General features: G+C 39.5%; 1 protein-coding gene and 1 pseudogene across 1 annotated transcript; both read left to right on the top strand.

The window, feature by feature from the left end:
• Window positions 1-3,311: 3,311 nt before the first annotated feature.
• Window positions 3,312-4,866, top strand: LOC113904864 (annotated as a pseudogene).
• Window positions 4,867-23,212: 18,346 nt separating this feature from the next.
• On the top strand, window positions 23,213-24,145 carry LOC113904865 (olfactory receptor 491-like). The gene has a single exon (XM_027561950.1). It carries the CDS (start codon window positions 23,213-23,215, stop codon window positions 24,143-24,145), a length of 933 nt encoding a protein of 310 aa, XP_027417751.1.
• Window positions 24,146-25,783: the final 1,638 nt, after the last annotated feature.

Genomic DNA, 25,783 nt, shown 5'->3' on the forward strand with positions numbered 1-25,783 from the left:
TTTAAATAATTTAAATTTTTGTTTGTTTAATGAAAAATTAAAAATAAAAGAAACTCAACAACTTTGTTTCATGACTCCTGTGGCAACTGTGGCATTAGCAAGATTTGCACTGCAAGGACTAGAGACACAGACATGGAAAACAGACTTGTGGACATGGAGGAGGGAAGGAGAGGGTGGGGTGAATTGAGAGAGTAGCACTGAGACATATACACTACCGCAAGTAAAATAGATGGCTAGTGGGAAGTTGTTAGGTAATAGAGGGAGCTCACATTGGTGCTGTGTGATTACCTAGAGGGTTGGGGTGGGGTAGGTGGTGGCAGGAAGGTTAAGAAGGAGGGGTCATATGTATATGTATGGCTTATTCATTAGGTTGTATGCAAGAAACCACAACATTGTAAAGCAACTATCCTCTAATTAAAAAAAAAATTTAAGGAAAAAAAAAAAAAGAAATGTACTGCAGAATGGTCATTCTGTGTCCCGAAAGCAGACTTCCTAGGAGACCCCAGAGCAGTGTAAATGGTCTGTGGCAGCCAAAACTACTGCTAAGCTTGTGCAGCTGTGCAAAGGAAACCAGGAAGAAATTGTCTGATATTCAGGTTGCATGAGGCTCTAAGCCTAATCATCAACGACCCCTAATCATCAACAAATGTGACCGAATCATTGAGGAAAGGATTGGGGAGAGTCATAATTCCCAAATCAGAACCTGAAGCATGAATGCCACAAAGATGCATCCCCAGAGATGCCACAGAGTTCTAGAAAGTTCCCTAGGTAGTCAGTGAAGAGGAAGGGAAAGGCAAGAATCAATTGTCATATTATTCATGTGATTATGAATGACATGGTCCAGAACTAAGAAGCCATCAGATCCTATATTTCCTGACTTCTTTTGGATTTGTGGAAAATCTCCTGATGTGTTGAAAGAAAACTTACATTATACGCCTCATAAAAATTTTAAACAATTGAAAATCTATCCAAATTTCCTTTTTACTTAATTAAAGATAGTTACTTAGCTCTGATGTATGACCAAACACCTTTAAATACTTTGCAGCTGTCATTTTTTTTAATCTCACAACAAAGATGTTATATGGGGACAATTCTCCCACTTTATAAATTAAAAAAAAAACCTGGGAGTCAGAGAGATTTAAGTGTCATATGCAAGTGAAAACAAGTGGCCACTGGGAGGATCTGGACTTTCCATCTCCAGTCTCCGTGACTGCTGTCAGCACAGACTGAAGCCCACTGTGTGTGCAGTGAATGCAGGATCGGCCCCACTTAACTCCGCTTGAGTCAGAAGGCAAAGAGCACACATGCTGCTCGGTGCTTGGCTCAGTCCTCAACTGAGAGTATGTTCAGAAGCTGAGAGCAGAACTGTGAGGGCTCTGGAAAGTGTGCCACCGGTGGAATGGGCAACGGGTCTATGAATGTTAATTTTGGTAAAGGGAAGGCAGTGGAGGTGTGCTGGCTGCAATCAAGTATCATTGCTTTGATACTGAAAGGAGATGGTTTGTGCAATTAAACTCATAGAGAACATTTCATAAAACTAAAAACATAGTTTTCATGATAGAATTAACACTCCTGGCAGTAACCTTGCTTGCCACTAGAGAGTAATTTAAGTGCACTTAAGGAAGATCAATCAAAAACATATAACGATTCTGTAATGAGCTGTACATTCTCAGCTGTTGGTTCATAATACCTCACAACTGATTTTGTCGAAGTCTCACCACTGGAAACACTAAACGCTCATATTCTAAAGTAAGGAATTTTTAATAAATTAAGAATTGTGAAAATATTTGGTACTTATTTTTATCATTTATGGTAAATGTTTCAAATCTTAAGAACTGAAATAATGTTGGCAGAAAATTGTCTTTCTATGAAAAATAAAAATAATAACACTGAGTAGAAAAACACTGGTTGGGTTAACATGACTCTTAAAAGCACAAAAGTAGCAAAGAGGTATATAGGGAGATATATTTCAAAAAGTAATTAAGAATAGAATATGAAGCTCCATAAATGAAGGAGTTGGGATGTATATTCCACCTGGCATATGCATTATATTAATCATGCAGAAATTCACATAACAAGTTTTCTCCAGCACATATTACTCCCAAACACTAGTTATTCGTGATATAGGAATGCACACCATTTGAGGAGTCTATGTATTAATTTGGAGGAATAAAATGTAAGCAAGCAAAAAACAAAACAAAATTCCATAATCCAGTACAAAGAATGGCAACCTAAACATCTTCAAAGCATGACGTCAACACAAAGGAAATTTATCTGATTACACCTTAGATGTCAGAGTAGATGTTGTAGAGAAATGAACTTGAAGAATGAGTAGAAGTCACCTGGTGTAATATTAGTGGGATGTTGGGGACCATCCAAGGGGAAGAACAAGAATTAAAGGCCAAATAAGATAGATGGACTAAAGAGACTGTAAATACTTCAGGAAGGTTAGATTCGTGGAAGTGTTGGATGGAAACATACTGAGAAGCAGAGTCATATGCAGGGGATACATCAGAAGGTGTATACTGAGCTGTGCTAAGGAGGTTACGTTTCATCTCGGAGGCTACAGAAATCAGGAAAGACTTGAAAGGACCACTGTGGCATCGCCTTTTTACTTCAGCAAGAGATCACTTTGGCAGATGTACTGTGAATTATAATGGCAGAAGAATGAAGACAGAGACAAACAGATGAATAAAAGAAAAGAAAAAAATGAATAAGGCCTCACCTACAGTAGGGACACTAGCAGTGGAAATACAGGAATGGATAAATAGATTGGAGGAGTAAATTGTAGACAGTATCAATAGGATTCTATTAGATGTGGTACAATGAGAGGAAGAAGGTTAGGATCATTTCCATGCTTCAGACATGAGAGATTTGGGGGATTGTGGTATCCTTCCATAAACACAGGACATAGGAGGATGGTTTAATGAAAGGATGAGTTTGATCTGGAGGAGGCTGAGTTTGAGTCGTGAGATTTCTAACTGGAGACTTCCCGGATAACTGAAACTATAGACCTGGATCTTGGGAGACAGATCTTTCTACAAATAAAGCTTGGAAAGGGATTTTAGAATAAACATTGGATAAATAAAAGAATATAACTGAGTTCCCAGAGACTGAGGTTGAATCATTCTTCTTTTGTGTAAAGGCACAAAAGAATCCTGTACAGCACCATACTTACAGCTAGGCAGAGGGGGAAATTATTATGAATAAGTGTAATGAATAACCAAAGAAAACCAAGAATGTATAGAATGAAAATATTTTTGTAAAATGAATGTTCAAATATCCCTCAACAGAAACAATTCTCAGAGGACATGAAGTTTAGAAACCTCACCAGTGTGACAGAGTTCATCCTTTGGGAGTTAACAGAGGATCCTACACTTTGTGTCTTTTTGGTGATATTTCTAGGAATCTATGGGAAATAGATGGGGAAACAGTGGAAACTGTGTCAGACTTTATTTTTTGGGGCTCGCTCCAAAATCACTGCAGATGGTGACTGCAGCCATGAAATTAAAAGATGCTTACACCTTGGAAGGAAAGTTATGACCAACCTAGATAGCATATTCAAAAGCAGAGACATTACTTTGCCAACAAAGGTCCATCTAGTCAAGGCTATGGTTTTTCCTGTGGTCATGCATGGATGTGAGAGTTGGACTGTGAAGAAGGCTGAGCGCTGAAGAATTGATGCTTTTGAACTGTGGTGTGGGAGAAGACTTTTGAGAGTCCCTTGGCTGCAAGGAGATCCAACCAGTCCATTCTGAAGGAGATCAGCCCTGGGATTTCTTTGGAAGGAATGATGCTAAAGCTGAAACTCCAGTACTTTGGCCACCTCATGCGAAGAATTGACTCATTGGAAAAGACTCTGATGCTGGGAGGGATTGGGGGCAGGAGGAGAAGGGGACAACAGAGGATGAGATGGCTGGATGGCATCACTGATTCGATGGACATGAGTCTGTGGTGATGAACAGGGAGGCCTGGCGTGCTGCGATTCATGGGGTCACAAAGAGTCGGACACGACTGAGCGATTGAACTGAATTGAACTGATGCTGTCACCTTAGTAGGCAATATCAGCATAATTATTTTAATAAGGAACTGTTTCCAGCTTCACACTCCAATGTACCTCTTCCTCAGTCATTTGGCTTTTGTGGACAGTGGGTGTACTACATCCGTCACACCGATGATGCTTATAGGATTCCTGAAACAAGGAGTGACCTTCACTGCTGCTGGCTGTGAAGCCCAACTGTGTTTTGTGGTCATGTTTGGGACAGCTGAGTGCTTCCTGCTGGCTGCCATGGCCTATGACCGGTATGTGGCCATCCGCTTGCCCCTGCTCTACTCCACCCACATGTCCCCCAGAGTCTGTGTTCTCCTGGTTGGGGTATCCTACCTGCGTGGGTGCGTCAATGCTTGTACATTTGCTAGTTGCTTACTGACTCTTTCTGTGGGCCAACACAGGTAGACCACTTTTTCTGTGACTTCTCCCCTCTGTTGAAACTTTCCTGCTCAGATGTCTCCACTACTGAAATTATCCCTTCCATGTCCTCTGGACCTATCATTGTGGTCACAGTGTCTGTCATAGCTCTCTCTTATATCTGCATCCTCAACACCATCCTGAAGATGTGCTCCACTGAAGGGAGACACAAGGCCTTCTCCACCTGCACCTCTCACCTCACTGCAGTCACTCTCTACTATGGAACAATTACCTTCATTTATGTGATGCCCAAATCCAGCTACTCAACTGAGCAGAACAGGGTAGTGTCTGTGTTCTACACAGGGGTGATCCCCAGATTGAACCCCCTCATTGACAGTCTGAGGAACAGAGATGTAAAGGAGGCCCTGAGAAAGGCAAGTGTCAGAATATATTCTTAGGATTTGTTCTTAACATTTCTGATGACCTATAAACCTTTGTTTACCAATAGCACACTTAGAACCTATCAAATACTGATTTACTGTTTGCTTAAAATGAAATCATAATACTTCTTATTCTCCCTTATATGCACTTATAAACCAGTTGGTAGATATCTTGGAATTAGTAATAATGATAGCAATTATTTTCACTATTACATATTAACTTGTAGATGCCTAGGACTTTAATTTACTTAGCAAACAGTAAGTTCTACTTATAATATGCCAGACCCTATTCTAGCACAATGGTATGTTAGCTGGCTTATTTCTCATAAAAATCCTATAATGATAGTTCTGTTATTTCCATTTGACAAATAAATTATCTGGCACACAGAGACATTAAATAGATTGCCCAGACTGATGCAGCTAGGAAGCTGTGCAATCAGTCTCTGAATCCAGAAAGCCTGAGTCTAAACCACAATGTTTCTTCAATTAATTCTCACAGCAATCTTATTATGCTGCTTACTAACAATTTACCTCAATTTTACAGATGAAACTGCTGAGTCTCAGGGATATTCAATAGTTTGTTTTGAGAGACATGGACTCAAGTCTCTGATTCACTTGGAATCAAGTCCTCTGATTCATGCATTTGATCTGCTCTAAACAACAATCAGTCCAAGGACTTCAGCACTGTTACTGATCTACAGGATTTGAATAGGACAAGCAAGCCTAAAGCTATTCTTTTAAGTCAGTCTTCTGAACAAACTCTACTACCAAGTAAGTCTAAACTGTGAGGACTCTAAACACAAGGATGAGAATGGAAACCGGATTGATTTATATCTATAGTGAATAAGATCTGGACACCACAATTACATGATTTGACTGGAAATCTAACCATATTTAGCTCAGATGGTAGAGAATCTGCCTGCAATGAAGGAGACCTGGGTTCAATCCCTGTGTTGGGAAGATTTCTTGGAGAATGGAATCCAATTCACTCCAGTATTCTTGCCTGGAGAATCTCATGGACAGAGGAGCCTGGCAGCCTACCATCCATGGACTTGTAAAGAGTCAGACATGACTGAGCGACTAACACTTTCTTCTAATCATATTTAAGCACATGTTACAAATAAATACTCCCATTTGGAATAATGTAGTTTTCCTTAGCTGTAGAAATTTAAATCAGTATCTTTGAATTCTAGAGATTGCAATTAATATGCTAACATTCATGGTTCCATAAGCTAGATGTATAAAAAATTAATACCCATTAATTAAACTAGAAGTGTTGCCAAAGATTGTGGTAAATGTATTACTTACATAATAATCTACATCATCACCATGAGACTGGAAGGGTGAAGAGGGATTTTTCTGGAGTTCAGGAACTCCAAACTCAATGTAAATACTGAGACAACTTTTTAGAGCATCTGAAAGAAAGACTTAGATTATAAAAATCCTTGACTCAGTGTAATGGGGCAAAACAGGTGAGGATTGGGAGACACAGAAAGAAGCAAATGGGATATTATTTATAATACATTGTTATGTTAATGCTGCTAAGTATAGAGGTTTTTGAACTGTGGTGTTGGAGAAGACTCATCAGCTTCAGCAGAAGCTACAATGCTTTGGCCACCTGATGCAAAGAATGGACTCATTAGAAAAGACCCTGATGCTGAGAAAGATTGAAGGCAGGAGGAGAAGGGGACAACAGAGGATGAGATGGTTGGATGGCATCACTGACTCAACGGACATGAGTTTGAGCAAGCTCCAGGAGTTGGTCATGGACAGGGAAGCCTGGTGTGCTGCAGTCCATGCGGTTGTAAAGAGTCAGACATGACTGAGAGACTGAAATGAACTGAAGTTAAAATGTAGAGTATGTACCATATTCTGGCAAATTTTAAGTGGAAACATACAAAGACTAAATGAAACAAGCATAAATTAAACATGTGAACTGATCAAATAATGGATAAAGAAAACTTTCTCTAATCACACTTTTGACACCAACTTTGTGGTCTTTTCCCCCCATACCAACCAACTGGAATACCGGTATGTTCTAATATCCAGACATCAAACTGATGCTTTATCCTTTCATTCAATTGTGACACTAACTGCTGGAGGTAGGGCCAGACTTCCAGGCTTAAAGCTCAGTTACACAACTCTGCCCTCCCTTCTGACACCAATTGCAAGTAATGGGTCCCCAAGGTACCCACACTTTTGTCCAACTTGGCTACAAAGTCAAGGATTGCCACAAGCCTCTTCCAGCTGTGAGAGTTTGCTAGAATGACAAGAAAATTCTCTGAAGCATCTGCTTATATTTACCAGTTTAAGATACAAGATACTATAAAGGATAAATTAACACTCAGATGGAGAGACACACTGCACCAGGTCTGGAAGGGTCTCTAGGTCAGGAGTTTCTATTATCAGGAAGCTGAAGTGTATAATCTGAAGTGCATAACCCTTCTAGCCTGGGAATCTGTTGACCAAATTGGAAGCTCTCTGCCCCATAGTTTAGGAGTTTTATGGAGGCCATGTAAAAAGTCTCCAACCTCTCCAGCCTCACTGAAGAAACACATGTGAACATAAAGTTCCAAGTTTATAATAATGGTTTGATCTTTTTGGTGACCAGTCCTTATCCAGAAGCTATAGAAAATCCCACTAAGAGTCTTCTCATTCAAACAAAGACACTCCAATCACCTAGGGGGTTTCAATGAATTCAGGAGCCCTGTGTCAGGAACCAAGGTTAAAGAACAAGTATTTGAACAAAAGATGTTTCTAGCACCCCTGTCATAAGCAAATTACAAGAGTTAGAGCCCTGTGTTAGTAACGGAGGGGGGGGGGGTGGCGGGCAGAGACCACAGGTTTATTTCTATTATCTCACATTCCACCCCCTGCTATGTGACTATGGAACCCTCACTGCAAATGACCATAAAGAATGAAGTTTCTGGCATATTATTAAAATTCCATTGGGTCATTAATAACTATTCAGTTCATCATCATAACATATGAAAAGGTCCCCCAAGGTTAGGCTATTCAGATTTGCAGGCTTCCATTTGATCTTGTCAGGTTCTAAACACAGGAGTAACCTCAGCAATACATAGCTTCACTCTTTTGGGCATCTGTTTTGAGCTAGAAGTCAGAATTATCACTTGCTTTGAGTCTCTTTCAAGGCTTTAGTAGAATACTGAATGGCTGATAAATAGCAGTTGCAATTGTCCTGTAAAAATCCCAAGTGCATACTGACTCACATGACTTCTGGAGCTTTAATTATGAACTCTCAAATCCTGAATACAAGACTAGCTTCCCTATGGGCATTTTGGACCCATAATTCAGAGGTCAGTGTGTTCATAGGTCTTTTGTATTTTACCTGAGTTATCATGTGAGCATTGCTAATTGGGATTATGTGACAAACAATTTTGAGATCTGTTAATATTTATAGATATCTCTTGGCATATTTATTATAGCAATACTGGGGAAAAGTTAAGGAGGGAGCCTCAAACATTGACAATTTCCTGCCATTGTGACCTCCAACTACAAGAGGAACATTTAATCAAGGCATTTTGGTTATGTTACATGTAGATATGGGATAGTCAGGCTTGCCTGGTAGCTCAGCTGGTAAAGAATCTGCCTGCAATGCAGGAGACCTCGGTTCGATTCCTGAGTCGGGGAGATCTCCTGGAGAAGGAATAGGCTACCCACTCCAGTATTCTTGCCTGGAGAATCCTCATGGACAGAGAAGACACGACTAAGCAACCAAGCACAGCACAGCATATAGGATAGTCATTCATTCATTTATTTCAAAAACACTAGTTGAGCTCTTACTATACTCTAGAAACTGAGTAAGCACTGAAGATATTTTGATAAATTGAACAGAGATATAATGTGTAACAGAGTAGAGTTCTCATGTAGTTTAGATTTTAGTGGCAGAGACACTAGGGAATAAATAAACATTATAGATGTAGAACACATTAGTGGATGGAAGAGACAAATCAATTGGGTTGATATGACTTAGAAAAGGTAACTGTTGGTATGGGTGGTGAATTCTTAGTGAGTATGACAGGGAAGGCCACTTGGAGGAGGTGACAGTTAAGCAGAATGCTGAAAGATAAGAAAGACACATTGACATGGAGACTAGAGAGAAAGCTGCAGTGAAAAGATTCTGAGAAAACAGCACGTGCAAAGATTCTGAGAATTTCAAGAAATAAAGAGGCCATGGCAAACCAGGAAGAGAGAGATACACAGAAAGGATCGATCATGCGGTGCTCCATTAGCCATGGAAAAATATTTGAGTTTCACTGTAAAAGGAATGGAAAGCCACTAAGTGTTTTTTTAAATAGTTCCAATATGAATGTTTTCTAAAGATCATTCTTGTTAATCATAAGAGGGTGAAGGGGGAACAGAGGGCAGTGAAGTTACTAGTGAAGATCTGAGATGCTGCCGCATTGTGCTAGGGTGGTTGCAGTTTTGCTGGAGAGGAATTCACCTATTCAACATTTAGTTTAGGTAAAGATTCAAAAAGGGCTTGCTGATGAATTAGTGTGAGAGGTTAAAATTAAAAGGAGTTAAGAGGACCTCAGAAATTTTGGGGTTTAGACTATTTGGTGAACGTGAATTGTATATCATTCATTAGCTTAAGAAAAGTGATATGTAGGTTATATACGGCAGCAATTATATTGTGACTCAGGAATTTTAATTGGATCGGGCTCAGCACTCCACCTGCCCCACATGCATTAATAAGAATCACTAGGTGAAATTCAGGTGGCATCTGGGCATGTCTCAAGAATCCAACGTAACTTCACTCAGATGCTTGGCATCTTGGCCAGATGGCTTAAAAGCCTCTCATTCTCCATAGTCTTAAAATCTTTCTATGTGGTCTTACCAGCAGAGTAGCTGGATTTCTCACATGGTGTCTTAGGACTCTAGCAAGTCCTTAAGAGAATAAAAAGGAAGGTGCAGTGTTTTCTATGACCCAGCCTCAGGAGACCCACAACACTATTTATACTGTCTTCTACTTGTAAAACAAATCACTAAAGTCAGTTTAGATTCTAGAAATGGGGTGTGTGGGGTGATTCTAAAGGACGTAGGATTTCTTTATTAGGTGATGAAACTGTTCTAAAATTGACCATTGTGATCATTGCATATATCTGTGAATAGTCTATATAAACTATTGACTTGTATCCTTTAAATGGGTTCATTGTTGGTATGTGAGTTATGTCTCAAAACTGTTTAAAAAAAACTTAGATGTTTTTTAAAAAAACTCCAGTGTATCAAATTATAATTCATTCAATTAGACAAATCCACTCTCATAATTCTCTTCCAGATAATTCATCCTCTGCAGTTTTTTGAGGTGTTTATGAGAAAGTTCCCTTAAGATTTTAAAAGTCTCATATTTTACAAAGACATGGTGTATGAGATATACCATCAAGATTCGTAGAATGACTTTTGTATAACTGAAAGTGGCAACATTGTCTTAAATCTTTCTGAGATTTTGACATGGAAAATTATCACTCCAATCTGGATTTGACCTTTGATCTGGAACCATTTCTTATCTTGAGAATCTTTTCTTTGGAAGGTATTAGGGATGAGAAGCAGCCTTAATTACAAACCGTGCAAAATATGGCTTCCTTATTTTTTTAATTTTTTTTCTCAAGAATCAAACAAATCCTTTCCATAAGTTCATATATCTCTTCTTATACATTAGCTTAGACAGCTATCAGACATAGATAGTATTTTTAGCATTTTTCTTGGAAATCTTCCCAGCCAAACCCAAGAGCATATTACGTATGCTTTATATTTTCCATTTCATGGCTGGTGACAATACTGACAAACATTCCACCACTGCCTGGCTAGTGTCTTCTTTGCTTTAACTTTTAAAAATATTTCCTACTACCCTACATGCCCTCTCCACCTTATAAGAACATTCCAGATATTGCTAAAAGTCTCCTCAAGGTTGATTCTACTTCATCCCACTATCAAGTCTCAAAGCCAATGCCATATGAACTCAGCTTCTGTTACAGCAAAATCTCCCTATCAGGTGTCAAGTTGTGATAAGCTGTTCTACACTGCATAATAAACGACTCTAAACCTTAGTGTTTAAAGTAACGCCTATTCCACTATATATTAGGATGTTATGGTTCAGGAATTAAGGCGAGTCTTGGCTGTGAGATTCCAGGGGTGAGTCTTCTGTGTCTCCCACCTTTACTGAGATTGCTCTGTCATGGTCAGCTGACAGCTGGCCTAGTCTGGAGAATCTAAGATGGTTTCATTCACATGCCTGGTGACAAAAGGGGGAGAGTAGGAGGTTTGGTTTCGTCACCTCTTTCTCTCTGTTTCTTTCTCACGTGGTTTTCATCAGTTCAGTTCAGTTCAGTCACTTAGTTGTGTCCAACTCTTCGCGACCCCATGAATCGCAGCACACCAGGCCTCCCTGTCCATCACCAACACCCGGAGTTCACTCAGACTCACATCCATCGAGTCGGTGATGCCATCCAGCCATCTCATCCTCTGTCGTCCCCTTCTCCTCCTGCCCCCAATCCCTCCCAGCATCAGGGTCTTTTCCAATGAGTCAACTCTTCGCATGAGGTGGCCAAAGTACTGGAGCTTCAGCTTCAGCATCATTCCTTCCAAAGAAATCCCAGGGCTGATCTCCTTCAGATCAGTGGTTTTCATGGAGGTAGTCAAATATCTTTCTGACCTCTCAAAGCTCCATGAAGAAATCTTCCAGGATACCCAGGCAAAGGCTTTAAAACTTCCAATCACCAAGATTCAATATTCTCAGTTTATTATTGCCACTATATTCTACATGTATAGCATACCATGAAGATCAGTCCAGATTCAAAGGAAATAAATTAGGCTGCATCTCTATGGGAAGAATGGCAAAGAAGTTGTATGTTTTTATTTAATCTGCCACAAGATGGGAAGATAAATTTTTGTGGTTGATGTGGAAATACGAATATTTCCATTTTGGGCTCCTTACCATTAAGATGGCTATTATTGCCAAATACAGATATCTGTTAGCTCACAGAAGAAATTAAGGTTAGAGATATTAATATAAGAAAAAGTGAAAGTGAAGTCACTCAGTCATCTCCGACTGTAGCCTACCAGGCTTCTCAGCCCATGGGATTTTCCAGGCAAGAGTACTGGAGTGGGTTGCCATTCCCTTCTCCAGGGGATCTTCCCAACCCAGGGATTGAACCCGGGTCTCCTGCATTGTAGGCAGACGCTTTACCCTCTGAGCCACCAGGGAAGCAGGATTACATGGGCTTGGACATCCTCCCTAGGGAGTGAGCTGTTTGAGTCATATACTGAGCCCCCCAGGCCCAGGTTCTGACACTGGGAAGACAAGTTTCCTTAGCTGGTTGGACAACTAAGGGACTTGCAGGAAGGCTGTACAAAACCTAAAATCAGTTCATGGAGAACATACACACTGTTGCCTACTCCTGGGAACAAGGCAGAAGAAGCAGACTGAAACTGCCTGGGACTGTGAGTGGTTTCCAGCAAGCACCCTGGCATATGGTTGATGCCAAATGTTTGCCCCATCACCCCTAGGCTCCAGCACAGTTCCACACTAGGGTGAAGGTTGTGGTTGCTGATAAGACTGTGCAGTCTGAGAGGATGGAGCTGGCTTGGATCTATGCAGCATCTGAACAAGACTACAGCAGCCATAACTACCTTGGGAGCTGACCCTGCCCCTAGTAGGGTAGTGACAGCCACTGAGGATAGGAGACATCACTCCTCATGTATGGCTCTAACTCTAGCCCCTGCATCTCTAGCCCTACATCCCACGACAGTGGTAGCTGCCAGCACCTTCTGAGGGAAGATATGACATGTGCCCACTTCAGATTCAGCTCTTGCACCAAAGCTACTGGTTACACGCAGACTACATAAGGACACTCCCACACAAGGACACCTCTTCAAGATCAGGAATAGGTAACTGTTGCACCTAATTTCATAGAGATAGAGAAAGTTAAGCAAGATGAGAAGACAGAGAAATTTGTACCAAAGAACAAGGAAAAAAGAAAAAAAAGACGGTAAAGTGTCTGCCTACAGTGCAGGAGACCTGGGTTCGATCCCTGGGTCAGGAAGATCCTCTGGAGAAGGAAATGGCAACCCACTCCAGTACTCTTGCCTGGAAAATCCCATGGAGGGGGAGCCTGGTGGGCTACAGTCCATGGAGTCGCAAAGAGTCGGACACAACTGAGCGACTTCACTTTCACTTTTCACTTTCAATGAAACAGATAAATAATTTATCAGAAAAAGGGTTCAAAGAATAATATATATATATATATGTATGTGTGTATACACACATACATACACACACATTTACATATACACAATGAAAAATTACCCAGTCAGAACAAGAGATGGAATTCTTCCATTTGCAGCAACATGGTGGACTGAGAGGGTATTATGTTTATTGAAATAAGGCAGAGAAAAACAAATACTGTATGCTGTCACTTATGCATGGAATCTAAAAAATAAAATAGGCTGCTTTCATCTTTTGAGATGGACTACATTCTGCCTATGTGGTATGTATCTCTCTCAATAAACCTGCTTTCACTTAAAAAAGAAATATAATAGGAATTCCCAGGTGATTCAGTGGTTAGAAATCCCCTTGCCATTACAGAGGACATGGGTTCCCTGTTCCAGGAAGATACTACACACCTTAGGGCAACTAAACCCATATGCCACAAGCACGGAGCCCATGCTCTAGAGTCCGCGAGCTGCAGCTACTGTGCTTTGCACCACGACTACTGAAGCCCACACACCCTAGAGCCCAGGCTCCACAATGGGAAGCCTGCGCACCACAACCAGAGAGCATGCATGCAGCGACAAACACCCAGCACAGCCAAAAATAAGCAAAATTTTAAATAAAATTTACTTTTAAATAAAAAAAAATTTTAAATAATAATAATTAAAAAATTCACAAGTGAATATAACAAAGCAGAAACAAACTCATAGACAATAAAATAATGGTTATCAGTGGGAGTTTGGAAGGGTGGAGGGGCAACATAGCAGTAGGGGGTTAGAGGCACAAACTACTATGTATAAAATAAATAAGTGAGACCTCTCTGGTGTTTAGTGCTTAAGAATCTTCCTGCCAATGCTGAGGACATGTGTTCAATCCCTGGACCAGGAAGATCCCACATGCCCTGGAGAACCTAGGTCCTTGACCGCAACTACTGAAGCCTGCATGCCCTGAAGCCCAAGCTCTGCAACAAGAGAAGCCACCATAATGAAGAGTGGCCCCTGCTCACCACAACTAGAGAAAGCCCATGCACAGCATCAAAAACCGAACAGAGCAAAAACAAATACAGAAATTATATTTTTAAAATAAATAAATAAGCTATAAGGATATATTTTACATCATGGAAAATACAGTCAAGATTTTATAACTTCAAATGAAATATAATCTATGAAAATATTGAATCACTATGCTGTTCTTAAATTAATACAACATTATAAATCAACCATACTTTAATAAAAAATAATAAAGTTAAAAATAAAGTTAAAATAAAGTAAAATCTTTAAAGGAAAAAAAATAAGACATCCAAATGCCCAACAGTAACATGAAACACGCTCTTTGCTAATTACGAAGGTGATGCGAATCAAAACCACAATGAGATATTATCTCACACCTCTTAGAATGGCTATCAACAAGATAAGAGATAGCAGGTATTGGCAAGAATATGCAGATAAGGAAATCTTTGTACACTGCTAGTTGAAGTGCACATTGGTATGAAGAAAATTAGAACTATGTGTGATTCAGCAATTCCACTTTGGGGTATATATGAAAAAGGAAATGAAAAGAGGAGTTTGAAGAGACATCGGCACTCCTACGTTTATTGCAGCATTACTGCACAATAGCCAATATATGAAAACAAACTGGCCATCAACAGAGAAGTAGAGCTGAGAAGAACTTCAAATTGAAGGGATGTGCAAACTAAATTGAAAGACTTAATGCTACCCACATATTAGAATAGCTTTTTTTTTTTTTTTTTAACTGACAATAGCAGTCCTGGAAAGGACCCAGAGCAAATAGAACTTAAATACAAACCTGGTAGGAATGCAAATGGTACAGCCATTTTGAAAAAACAAGTTTTGCAGTATCTTATAAACATATACTAACCATAACACACAGCAATTACAATCCTAAATTTTGTCAAAGAGAAATGAAAACACACAACTACACAATGACCTACACAGAGATATTTAGAGAAGCTTTATTCCTAATTGCCAAAACCTAGACAATTCTAGAAAATGTGCATCACTGACTAAACAGGTAAAGGTGCTGCTTTCATGCAATGACTATGTTTGAGAGAATAATAACACAGTCCAGACTATAACCTGTCCTTCACAATAGCCAGCACATCATTCAAAGCTGCTGACAAATTACAGATAAGAGAGGGGATATATTGTCTATACTCAAGATACGGATGAAAACAAACCTCAAGGAAAGACTGAAATCAGAAATGTAAGCTTCCATCTCAGGAAGCTTGAAGAGAAACAGCAAATAAATAACAAAAAAAACATATGGAATTCCCTGGCAGACCCATGGTTAAGACCCAGGTTTCCAGTGCTGGGGTCATGGGTTCAATCCCTAGTGGGGGAAGTAAGATCCACAAGCCACACAACATGGCCAAAAAAAAAAAAAGAGTAATGAATAAACATAAATCAAAGAAATAGAAAACATTCCCCATAGAGAAAATATATTTATAATTTAATTCATTGAAAAGATTAATAAAATTGAAAAATCCATAGGAGTATTAATTAAGGAAAAGGTAAAATATTAATTATCTAAATAATACATGCAAAGAGGGGCATAGAAACACATTCTGCCCACACATTAACATGGTTAAAAACAGATATTATGAAAAACTTATATCAATAAATTTAGTAATTTAATTGGAGGGCATCACCAACTCAAAGGGCATGAGTTTGAGCAGGCTCCAGGAGTTGGTGATGGACAGAGAAGCCTGGCATGCTGAAGTCCATGGGGTCTCAAACAGTTGGACATGACTGAGCAACTGAAATGAACTGAAATTTAGTAAATAATGAGAATTAAATATTTTCTAGAGAAACACAGTTTGTGGGACTGAAAAAGAAAAACATCCCTGTCATTCTTCAGGCTTGGAGGATGGACATAGAATAATCTAACAACAAAATTAGTAGAAAACATTGTTTCTTCAACTCTTATGCAGCAATTTTAACAATGTCATAATGATCTAATTTTTCAGTAATTACTGTTTTCTTATCAACAATATACCTAAACCTGAAATGTTCTCCCAAACTAATACAAGAGACATTCAAATGTTAGTTCAGTTCAGTTCAGTCACTCAGTCATGTCCGACTCTTTGCGACCCCATGAACCACAGCATGCCAGGCCTCCCTGTCCATCACCAACTCCTGGAGTCTACCCAAACCCATGTCCATCGAGTCGATGATGCCATCCAACCATCTCATCCTTTGTCATCCCCTTCCCTTCCTGCCCTCAATCTTTCCCAGCATCAGGGTCTTTTCCAATGAGCCAACTCTTCGCATGAGGTGGCCAAAGTATTGGAGTTTCAGCTTCAACATCAGTCCTTCCAATGAATACCCAGGACTGATCTCCTTTAGGATGGACTGGTTGGATCTCCTTGCAGTCCAAGGGACTCTCAAGAGTCTTCTCCAACACCACAGTTCAAAAGCATCAATTCTTCGGCACTCAGCTTTCTTTATAGTCCAACTCTCACATCCATACATGACCACTGGAAAAACCATAGCCTTGTTAAATTGTCATCATTTCATGAGAACTTTCAACCTCAGATTAGTCCCTCTTAATCTCACCACCATGTCAGCAACCTGTCCAGAACTGAAGCCCACAACACCTAATCCCTCCTTGGTATCCTTCAATAAGAATCCAAACCTTTCAAAAGTCATGTGCCCTCTCTCCATTGTCAGGATACATGTGATAATTATTTGGAGAGCTCTCCCTTGCTGTGCTAACCCAATAAACTTGATTTTGTTGCACTATAGGTTTATTTCTCATGGCCTTTGGCTGGTTAAGCTTTAACATGGTCATTACACATGTTTACACTTAAGTTGTGGAACAAAAAAGACAATTAGTGAAATTTATGATATGAATATGATAGGTTTCATAAAGAGACTATGGATAAAAGTTATTGGAATCAAGAAATTAGAAGAAATTTGAGATCAAGTTGTCAGTTGAGATATTCAAATGATTAGAAGTTGCCATTGCTCATGACAAAGAGATGGAGAGGAAAATGGTCACACAGGTGCTAAATTCTCAGGGGATGAGCAGCAGGGAGATCAATTAGGGTTAGGTACGAGAGATGCCAGAGTTGGAATGTCTTGAATCTCAAAGAAGGAAGTATCTGGGACTAAGGATAAAATAGAGTAAGTGGCAAAATGTAACACATCCAGAAGCTTTGTTCCATTTGTCACATATTTGAGACACAACAATAACTTTAGGTAACTTTTCTAGATAATTATGTATTAACCCTTTGAAATATCATGAATAGACTATAAAATGTGAATAATCAACCCCATTTTACAGATCATAAAATTGAGTCTCAAAGAAGTTAAAAACTTTCACTCAATTCATCCACCTCAAACTGACCCCAGGTCTCCTGGGTACAAAAGCCACATCTAGTGTTTCTCAAACTATTTAAATAAAGGATCACTTCTCCCAGGGTGTCCATGGGTCAATACTTGTTAGGAAAATAGTAAAATGAGAATTACTAACAAAATAAGAAAAACTAAAATACAACAGAATAAACCCATTTAAAAAAGTTATTGGCGTCAATACACTTAAAGTTACTTTCTCAAATTGCTATAAAGAGTACAAATGGTTCCCCAAAACCCCTGTTCTTATTTGGACAGGGACTGACAAGAAATAGTTTGCCAGCCAGCACCTGCCCAGGGACTATTAGTATAGTTTGAGTAACAGTGGACTCCGCTTTCTTCTGCTTACTTTCTGCTAACTGACTCATATTACTCCAGGGCTTTCCCCACTATCTGATGTTCTCAATTAAAGAAAATGTTTTTTTCTACAGAGAGGAAATTGGAGCCCTGGTGACACTGACTCTGGTCTCCATCACCCATCAAATTTCTATTTCAACAGTTTTTCCTCCTGGTCTCTGGACAAAGCTTCCATCCGGATCCTCAGAAATATACCTTTTGTTGGGAACTGGACCTTCCATTTATGCCACCTTAATGAGACACCTGGCTCCATGAGTCACTTCTAGAGAGCAGTCCGAGGAATTTACCTCAAAGGGGCAAGCAGCAACAGCCCTGGGGAATTCCATTAGAGCCTTTCTTTTCCTCCCAATACACAAAAAAGACCCTATCACAGAATGTATGTAACTATGTTCTTAAATGGAGGACAGCATTTCTTGTTAATATTGTCAGGTAGTCAGTGCACAACTGCTTTAAGAGTGAGTGGAAAATGTCTGCTTTCTAAAATTCTCTTTGAAATTCAGCAACAGCAAATCTGGCTCTAAAAGGTGAGTGCAGTAATCATGGATTTTATTTAAATAATTTAATTTTTTTGTTTGCTCAATGAGAAATTAAAAATAAAAGAAACTCAACAACTTTGTTTTGTGACCCCTGAGGAAACTGTGGCCTTAGCAAGGTTTACACTACAGGGACTAGAGACACAGACATGGAGAATAGATGTGTGGACATAGAGGAGGGAAATTGAGGGTGGGGTTAATTGAGAGAGTAGCATTGAAACATATACACTACCATATGTAAAACAGATAGCTAGTGAGAAGTTGCTGTATAATACAGGTAGCTCAGATTGGTGCTCTATGATAACCTAGAGGAGTGAGATGGGGTAGGAAGTGGGAGGAAGGTTCAAGAGGGAGGGGTCGTATGTATACGTATGGCTAATTCATAAGGTTGTATGCAAGAAACCAACATAACATTGTAAAGCAATGATCCTCTAATTAAAAAAAAAAAAAAAAACTATTTTTAAGGGGAAAAAGATATGCACTGCAGAAAGGTCATTCCAGGCATGCAAAATAGACTTCCCAGGAGATCCCAGAGAAGTGTGGATGGTCTGTGGCAGCCAAGCTGCTGCTAAACTTGTGTAACTGCAGCTATGAAAAGGAATTTGGCAAAACTAATACAATATTGTAAAGTTTAAAAATAAAATAAAATTTAAAAAAAAAAGAAAAGGAAACCAGGAAGAAACCACCCGATATTCAGGTTGCATGAGGCTCTTCGCCCTATGACCCCTAATCATCAACAAATATGACCCAATCATTGAAGGAAAGGATTGGGGAGAGTCAGAATCTGAAGCATGGATGGGATGACATAGAGCTCTAGAAGATCCCTAGGTAGTCAGTGGAGAGGAAGGGAAGGGCAAGAATCAGTTCTCATATTATGCATATGATTATTAGTGACATGGTCCAGAACTAAAAACCATCAGATCCTATACTTCCTGACTTCTTTTGGATTTGTGGAAAATCTCCTGATGTGTTCAAAGAAAATTTATATTATACCTCTCATAAAAATTTTAACTAACTGAAAATCTATCCACTATTTATTTTTACTTAATGAAAAACACAGCTCTCATGTATGACAAAACACCTTTAAATACTTTGCAGCTGTCATTTCTTTCAATCTCACAACAAAGATATTATATGGGGACAGTTACTCCCATTTTACAAAAAAAAAAAAATACTGAGAATCAGAGAGATTCAAGTGTCATGTACAAGTGAAAATAATTGGCCACTGGGAGGATTTGAACTTTCCATCTCCAGTCTCCATGACTTCTGTCAGCACAGACTGAAGCCCACTGTGTGCGCAGTGAATGCAGGATCGGCCCCACTTAACTCCGCTTGAGTCAGAAGGCAAAGAGCACACATGCTGCTCGGTGCTTGGCTCAGTCCTCAACTGAGAGTATGTTCAGAAGCTGAGAGCAAAACAGGGAGGGCTCTGGAAAGTATGCCACAGGTGGAATGGGCAACGGGTCTATGAATGTTAATTTTAGTAAAGGGAAGGCAGTGGAGGTGTGCTGGCTGTATTCAAGTATCATTGCTTTGGCACTGAAAGGAGATGGTTTGTGTCATTAAACTCTGAAAGGAGGTGGTTTGTGCCATTAGACTCATAGAGAGCAATTGAGAAACCAAAAACAGATTTTTTTTTTTTTACATAGAATTCATAGAATTAACACGCCTGGTAGTAACCTTGCCTGTCACTAGAGTAATTTAAGTGCACTTAAGGAAGAATGAGCTGTAGGTTCTCAGCTGTTGGTTCATAATATCTCATGATTCATTCTGTTGAAGCTCCACCACTGGAAACACTAAATGCTCTATTCTAAAGTGAGGAATTTTTAATAAATTAAGAATTGTGCAATGGCACCCCACTCCAGTACTCTTGCCTGGAAAATCCCATGGATGGAGGAGCCTGGTAGGCTGCAGTCCATGGGGTCACTAGAGTCAGACATGACTGAGTGACTTCACTTGCACTTTTCCCTTTCATGCATTGGAGAAGGAAATGGTAACCCACTCCAGTGTTCTTGCCTGGAGAACCCCAGGGACGGGGCAGCCTGGTGGGCTGCTGTCTATGGGGTCACACAGAGTTGGACACAACTGAGGTGACTTAGCAGCAGCAAGAATTGTGAAGATATTTGGTACTTATATTTATCATTTATGGTAAATGTTTCAAACCTTAATTGAAATAATGCTGTTAGAAAACTGTCTTTCTATGAAAATTAGAAACTATAACACTGAATCACAGGGTTGGGTTAACCTGACTCTTAAAAGCACAAAAGTAGATGTCGTGGGAGTTTGTAATTTCCTGGGTTCTGTCTCATCACAACAAAAATCTGAAGCAAGGGACCAGCTCTTGGATGGACCAGTATTACAGCTCCGTGTTACAGCTCAGTTTTATTTAGAAAATAAAGGAAAATACATCCTCGAGGTGTGAGAGCATGCCAACCCAAAAGACGTGAAGAGAAAAAAGAGGGAGCGCGCGTGACAGCAAAAGAGAGCACGTGCAAGTGAGCGAGCAGTTCAGAGAGACCCCAGCCTTTTGGTTCCTCTTTTTATGTGTTTTTCCTCCTCCCCCTGGGCCTTCCCTATGTAAATTGGGCTAGCCAGGAGTGCTGTTTGTTCTACTTGAGGTCTTCACTTTGGTCCTCGGACCTTCCTTTGTTCTATTTTCATGAGTGTTTCCCTTCCTTGTCTTTTAGCCACCACCATTCTGGACTCCTTTTCCTATTCTAACTACCTAACATTAGCAAAGAAGTATATAGGGAGATACATTTCAAAAAGTAACTAAGGATAGAATATAAAGCTCCATAAATATTGTACAAAGGAATTGGGAAGTATATTCCACCTGGCATATGCATTATACAAGTCATGTATAAATTCTAGTAACAGGTTTTCTCCAGCACATATTAGTCCCAAACACTAGTTATTTGTGATACAGGAATAAACACCATTTCGAGGAGACTATGTATTAATTGGGAGGAATAAAATGTAAGCAAGCAAAAAACAAAACAAAATCCCATAATTTAGTACAAAGAAACACAATCTAAACATCTTCAAAGCATGAGGTCAACAAAAAGGAAATTTATCTGATTATACCTTAGATGTCAGAGTAGGTTTTGTAGAGAATGAACTTGAAGGAGGAGTAGAAGTCACCCAAGGTAATGATAATGGAAAGTTGGGGGCCATCCAAGTTGGAGAACAAGGATTAAAGGCCAAATAAGACAGATGAACGGAGGAGACTGAATAGTTCAAAAAGGTTGGATTAGTGCAAGTGCTGGATGGAAACATCCTGAGAGAGAAGCAGAGAGTCATATGCAGGTGATACATCAGAAAGCGTACACTGTGCTGTGCTAAGAAGAGTAGGTTCATCTTGGAGGCCAAAGAAATCATGAAAGACTTGAAAGGATCACTTTGGCATCACCATTTTACTTCAGCAAGAGATTACTTTGGCAGATGTACCATGAATTATAATGGCACAAGAATGAAGACAAGGAGGCAAACAGATGAATAAAATAAAAGAGAAAAATGAACAGGACCTCACCTACAGTAGGAAAACTATCAGTGGAAATATAGGAATGGATAAATAAAATGAAGAGCTAAATTGTAGATAGTATCAATAGGATTTTATTAGATGTGGTACAATGAGAGGAAGAAGGCTAGGATCACTTTGAGAGGATAACAGGCTGGAAGGCCAGGGGTCTCCAAATGGAGGACATAGGCTGCAAGTGTCAGACATTTTTTCTCTCTCTCTTACGTGGCAGGAGGAAACATATTAGTGCTATATTTTTTCCCCATCTCTATACAAATTTAAAAAGAGGTTTATCTTAAAATTCTGTGTTGCCATAATGATACCTGGTTCCAAGTGAATTTTTCTCAAACCTTGAGTTAACCAATGCATTTTTCTCATGGAAATGTTTGTCTTAAGCTATGTTAATGTACTATGCATTTACCCGAGACTCTGTCTTCAAGTCGGTTCTGCCTAAAGGCTCAGAACAGACTTGGCAAACCAATATGTTATACATTGTTCTCCCAATCTATGTTAATGAAACTATATATTTGTATGGAAATCTACCTTTCTTCAAGATTCCTGTCAATCATTTTATGGCCCTGGATGACCCACCACAGCATGTTGTGGGTGAGGGGCCTGGTGCCAGTCTCTGAGTTTTGAGACATTTCCATTCTCTAATTAGCAGACCGCTAGTAGCTATATAACATCTGGCTAAAGAATAGCAGGGGGACATTCTTTATGACCCTTTCTGACGTCTGTGTCAGAAGCTTTCTCTATCTCTTTTATACTTTAATAAAACTTTATTACGCAAAAACTGAATGATCAAACCTTGTCTCTGGTCCCAAATTGACTTCTTCTCCTCTGGAGCACAAGAATCCCAGCATCTTTCATGGTTCAGCAACAACCTTTCAACTTCCATGTTTCAGACATGAGCAATTGTGTGGATTGTGGATTCCACAAACACAGGACAGGAGGAATGGTCTAATGAAAGGATGAGTTTGGTCTGGGGGAGGCTGAGTTTGAGGTATTTGTGGGATTTCTAACTGAAGACTTCCAAGATGACTGAAACTATAGACCTGGATCTTGGGAGACAGATCTTTCTACAAATAAAGTTTGGAAAGGGGTTTTAGAATAAACATTAGATAAATAAAAGAATATAACTGAATTCCCAGAGAGTGAGGTTGAATCATTCTTCTTTTGTGTAAAGGGACAAAGCAATCCTATACAGCACCATATTTACAGCTAGGCAGAGGGAGAAATTATTATGAATAAGTGTAATGAATAACCAAAGAAAACCAAGAATGTGTAGAATGAAAACATTTTTTTTAATCAATTTTAAAATTTCCCTCAACAGGAACAATTCCCAGAGGACATGAAGTTTGGAAACCACACCAGTGTGACAGAATTCATCCTTTTGGGGTTAACAGAGGATCCTACACTTTGTGGCATCTTTTTTGTGGTATTTCTAGGAATCTATGCTGTCACCTTAGTAGGCAATATCAGCATAATTATTCTAATAAGAATTTGTTCCCAGCTTCACACCCCCATGTACCTTTTTCTAAGTCATTTGGCTTTTGTGGACAGTGGGTGTACCACATCCGTCACACCGATGATGCTTATAGGATTCCTGAGACAAGGAGTGACCATCACTGCTTCTGGCTGTGAAGCTCAGCTGTGTTTTGTGGTCATGTTTGGGTCAGCTGAGTGCTTCCTGCTGGCTGCCATGGCCTATGACCGCTATGTGGCCATCTGCTTGCCCCTTTTCTACTCCATCCACATGTCCCCCAGAGTCTGTGCTCTCTTGATTGGGGTATCTTACCTAGGTGGATGTGTCAATGCTTGGACATTTACTAGTTGTCTATTGACTCTGTCTTTCTGTGGACCAAATCACATAAATGACTTTTTCTGTGATTTCTCCCCTCTGTTGAAACTTTCCTGCTCAGATGTCTCCATCATTGAAATTATCCCTTCCATCTCATCTGGATCTATCCTTGCATTCACAGTGTCCATCATAGCTCTCTCTTACATCTGCATCCTCAACACCATCCTGAAGATGCGCTCCACTGAAGGGAGACACAAGGCCTTCTCCACCTGCACCTCTCACCTCACTGCAGTCACTCTCTACTATGGAACGATTACCTTTATTTATGTGATGCCCAAATCCACCTACTCAACTGACCAGAACAAAGTGCTGTCTGTATTCTACACAGTGGTGATCCCCATGTTGAACCCCCTCATCTACAGTCTGAGGAACAGAGATGTAAAGGAGGCCCTGAGAAAGGTAAGTGTCAGAATATATTCTTAGGATTTCTTCTTAACATTTCTGATGACCTATAAATTTTTGTTTACCAGTATCACACTTAGGACCTACTAAATACTGCTTTACTGGGTGCTTAAATTGAAATCAAAATATTTCTTATTCTCATTTGTATATACTTATAAACCAGCTGGTAGGCATCTTGGAATTAGTAATAATGACAGCAATTATTTTCACTATTACGTATTAACATCTTTAGATGCCTAGGACTTTATTTAGCAAACAATAATCTCTACTTATAATATGCCAGGCCCTGTTCTAGCACAATGATATATTAGCTGGCTTATTTCACATAAAAACCATATAGTCGTAGTTCTATTATTTCTATTTGACAAATAAATTATCTGGTACACAGAGAGGTTAAGTAGATGCCCAGAATGATGCAGCTGGAAAGTTGTGCAATCAGTTTCTGAATCCAGAAAATCTGAGTTCAAACCACTATGTTTCTTTATTTAATTTTTACAGAAATCTCATGATGCTGATTATTAACAATTTACCTCAATTTTACAGATGAAACTGCTGAGTCACAGAGATATTCAATAGCTTGTCTTGGGAGATATGGACTCAAGTCTCTAATTCAGTTGGAATCAAGTCCTCTGATTCTATGCCTTTCTTCAGCATTGTTAGTTATCTAGAGGATTTGACTAGGACAAGCAAGCCTATAGCTGTTCTTTTAAATCAGTCTTCTGAACAAACTCTACTACCAAGTTAGTCTAGATTGTGAGGACTCCAAAAACAAGGATGAGAATGGAAACCTGATTGGTTTATATCTATAGAAATTAAGGTCTGGACACCACAATTACATGATTTGACTGGAAGTCTAACCATATTTAGCTCAGATGGTAGAGAATATGCCTGCAATGAAGGAGACCTGGGTTCAATCCCTGTGATGGGAAGATCCTCTAGAGAATGGAATTCAACCCACTCCAGTATTCTTGCCTGGAGAATCACATGGACAGAGGAGCCTGGCAGGCTACCATCCATGGACTTGTAAAGAGCTGGACATGACTGAGCGACTAACACTTTCTTCTAATGATATTTAAGGACATGTTACAAATACTCCCATTTGGCATAATGTAGCTTTCCTTAGCTGTAGAAATTTAGAAGGGTATCTTAAATCTAAGCATTGCAATTAATATGCTAACAGCATTCATGGTTCCATAACATGGACATATAAAAAATTAATACCCATTCATTAAACTAGAGGTGTTGCCAAGATTGTGAGACCAGAAGGGCAAAGAGGGCTTTTTTCTGGAGTTCAGGAGCTCCCAACTCAATGTAAATACTGACACAACTTTTTAGACCATCTGAAAGCAAGACAGATTATAAAAGTCCTTGACTCAGTATAATGGGGTGAAACAAGTAAGGATTAGGAAACATAGAAAGAAGCAAATGGGATATTATTTATAATACATTGCTAAGTTAATTCTGCTAAGTATTGGGGCTTTTCAACTGTGGTATTGGAGAAGACTCTTGAGAGTCCCTCGGACAGCAAGGAGATCAAACCAGTAAATCCTAAAGGAAATCAGTCCTGAATATTCATTGAAAGGACTCACACTGAAGCTGGAGTTCCAATATTTTGGCCACATAATGCAAAGAACTGACTCATTGAAAAAGACCCTGATT

This window comes from Bos indicus x Bos taurus, chromosome 15 (genome assembly GCF_003369695.1).
Source record: "Bos indicus x Bos taurus breed Angus x Brahman F1 hybrid chromosome 15, Bos_hybrid_MaternalHap_v2.0, whole genome shotgun sequence".
Taxonomy (NCBI): domain Eukaryota; kingdom Metazoa; phylum Chordata; class Mammalia; order Artiodactyla; family Bovidae; genus Bos; species Bos indicus x Bos taurus.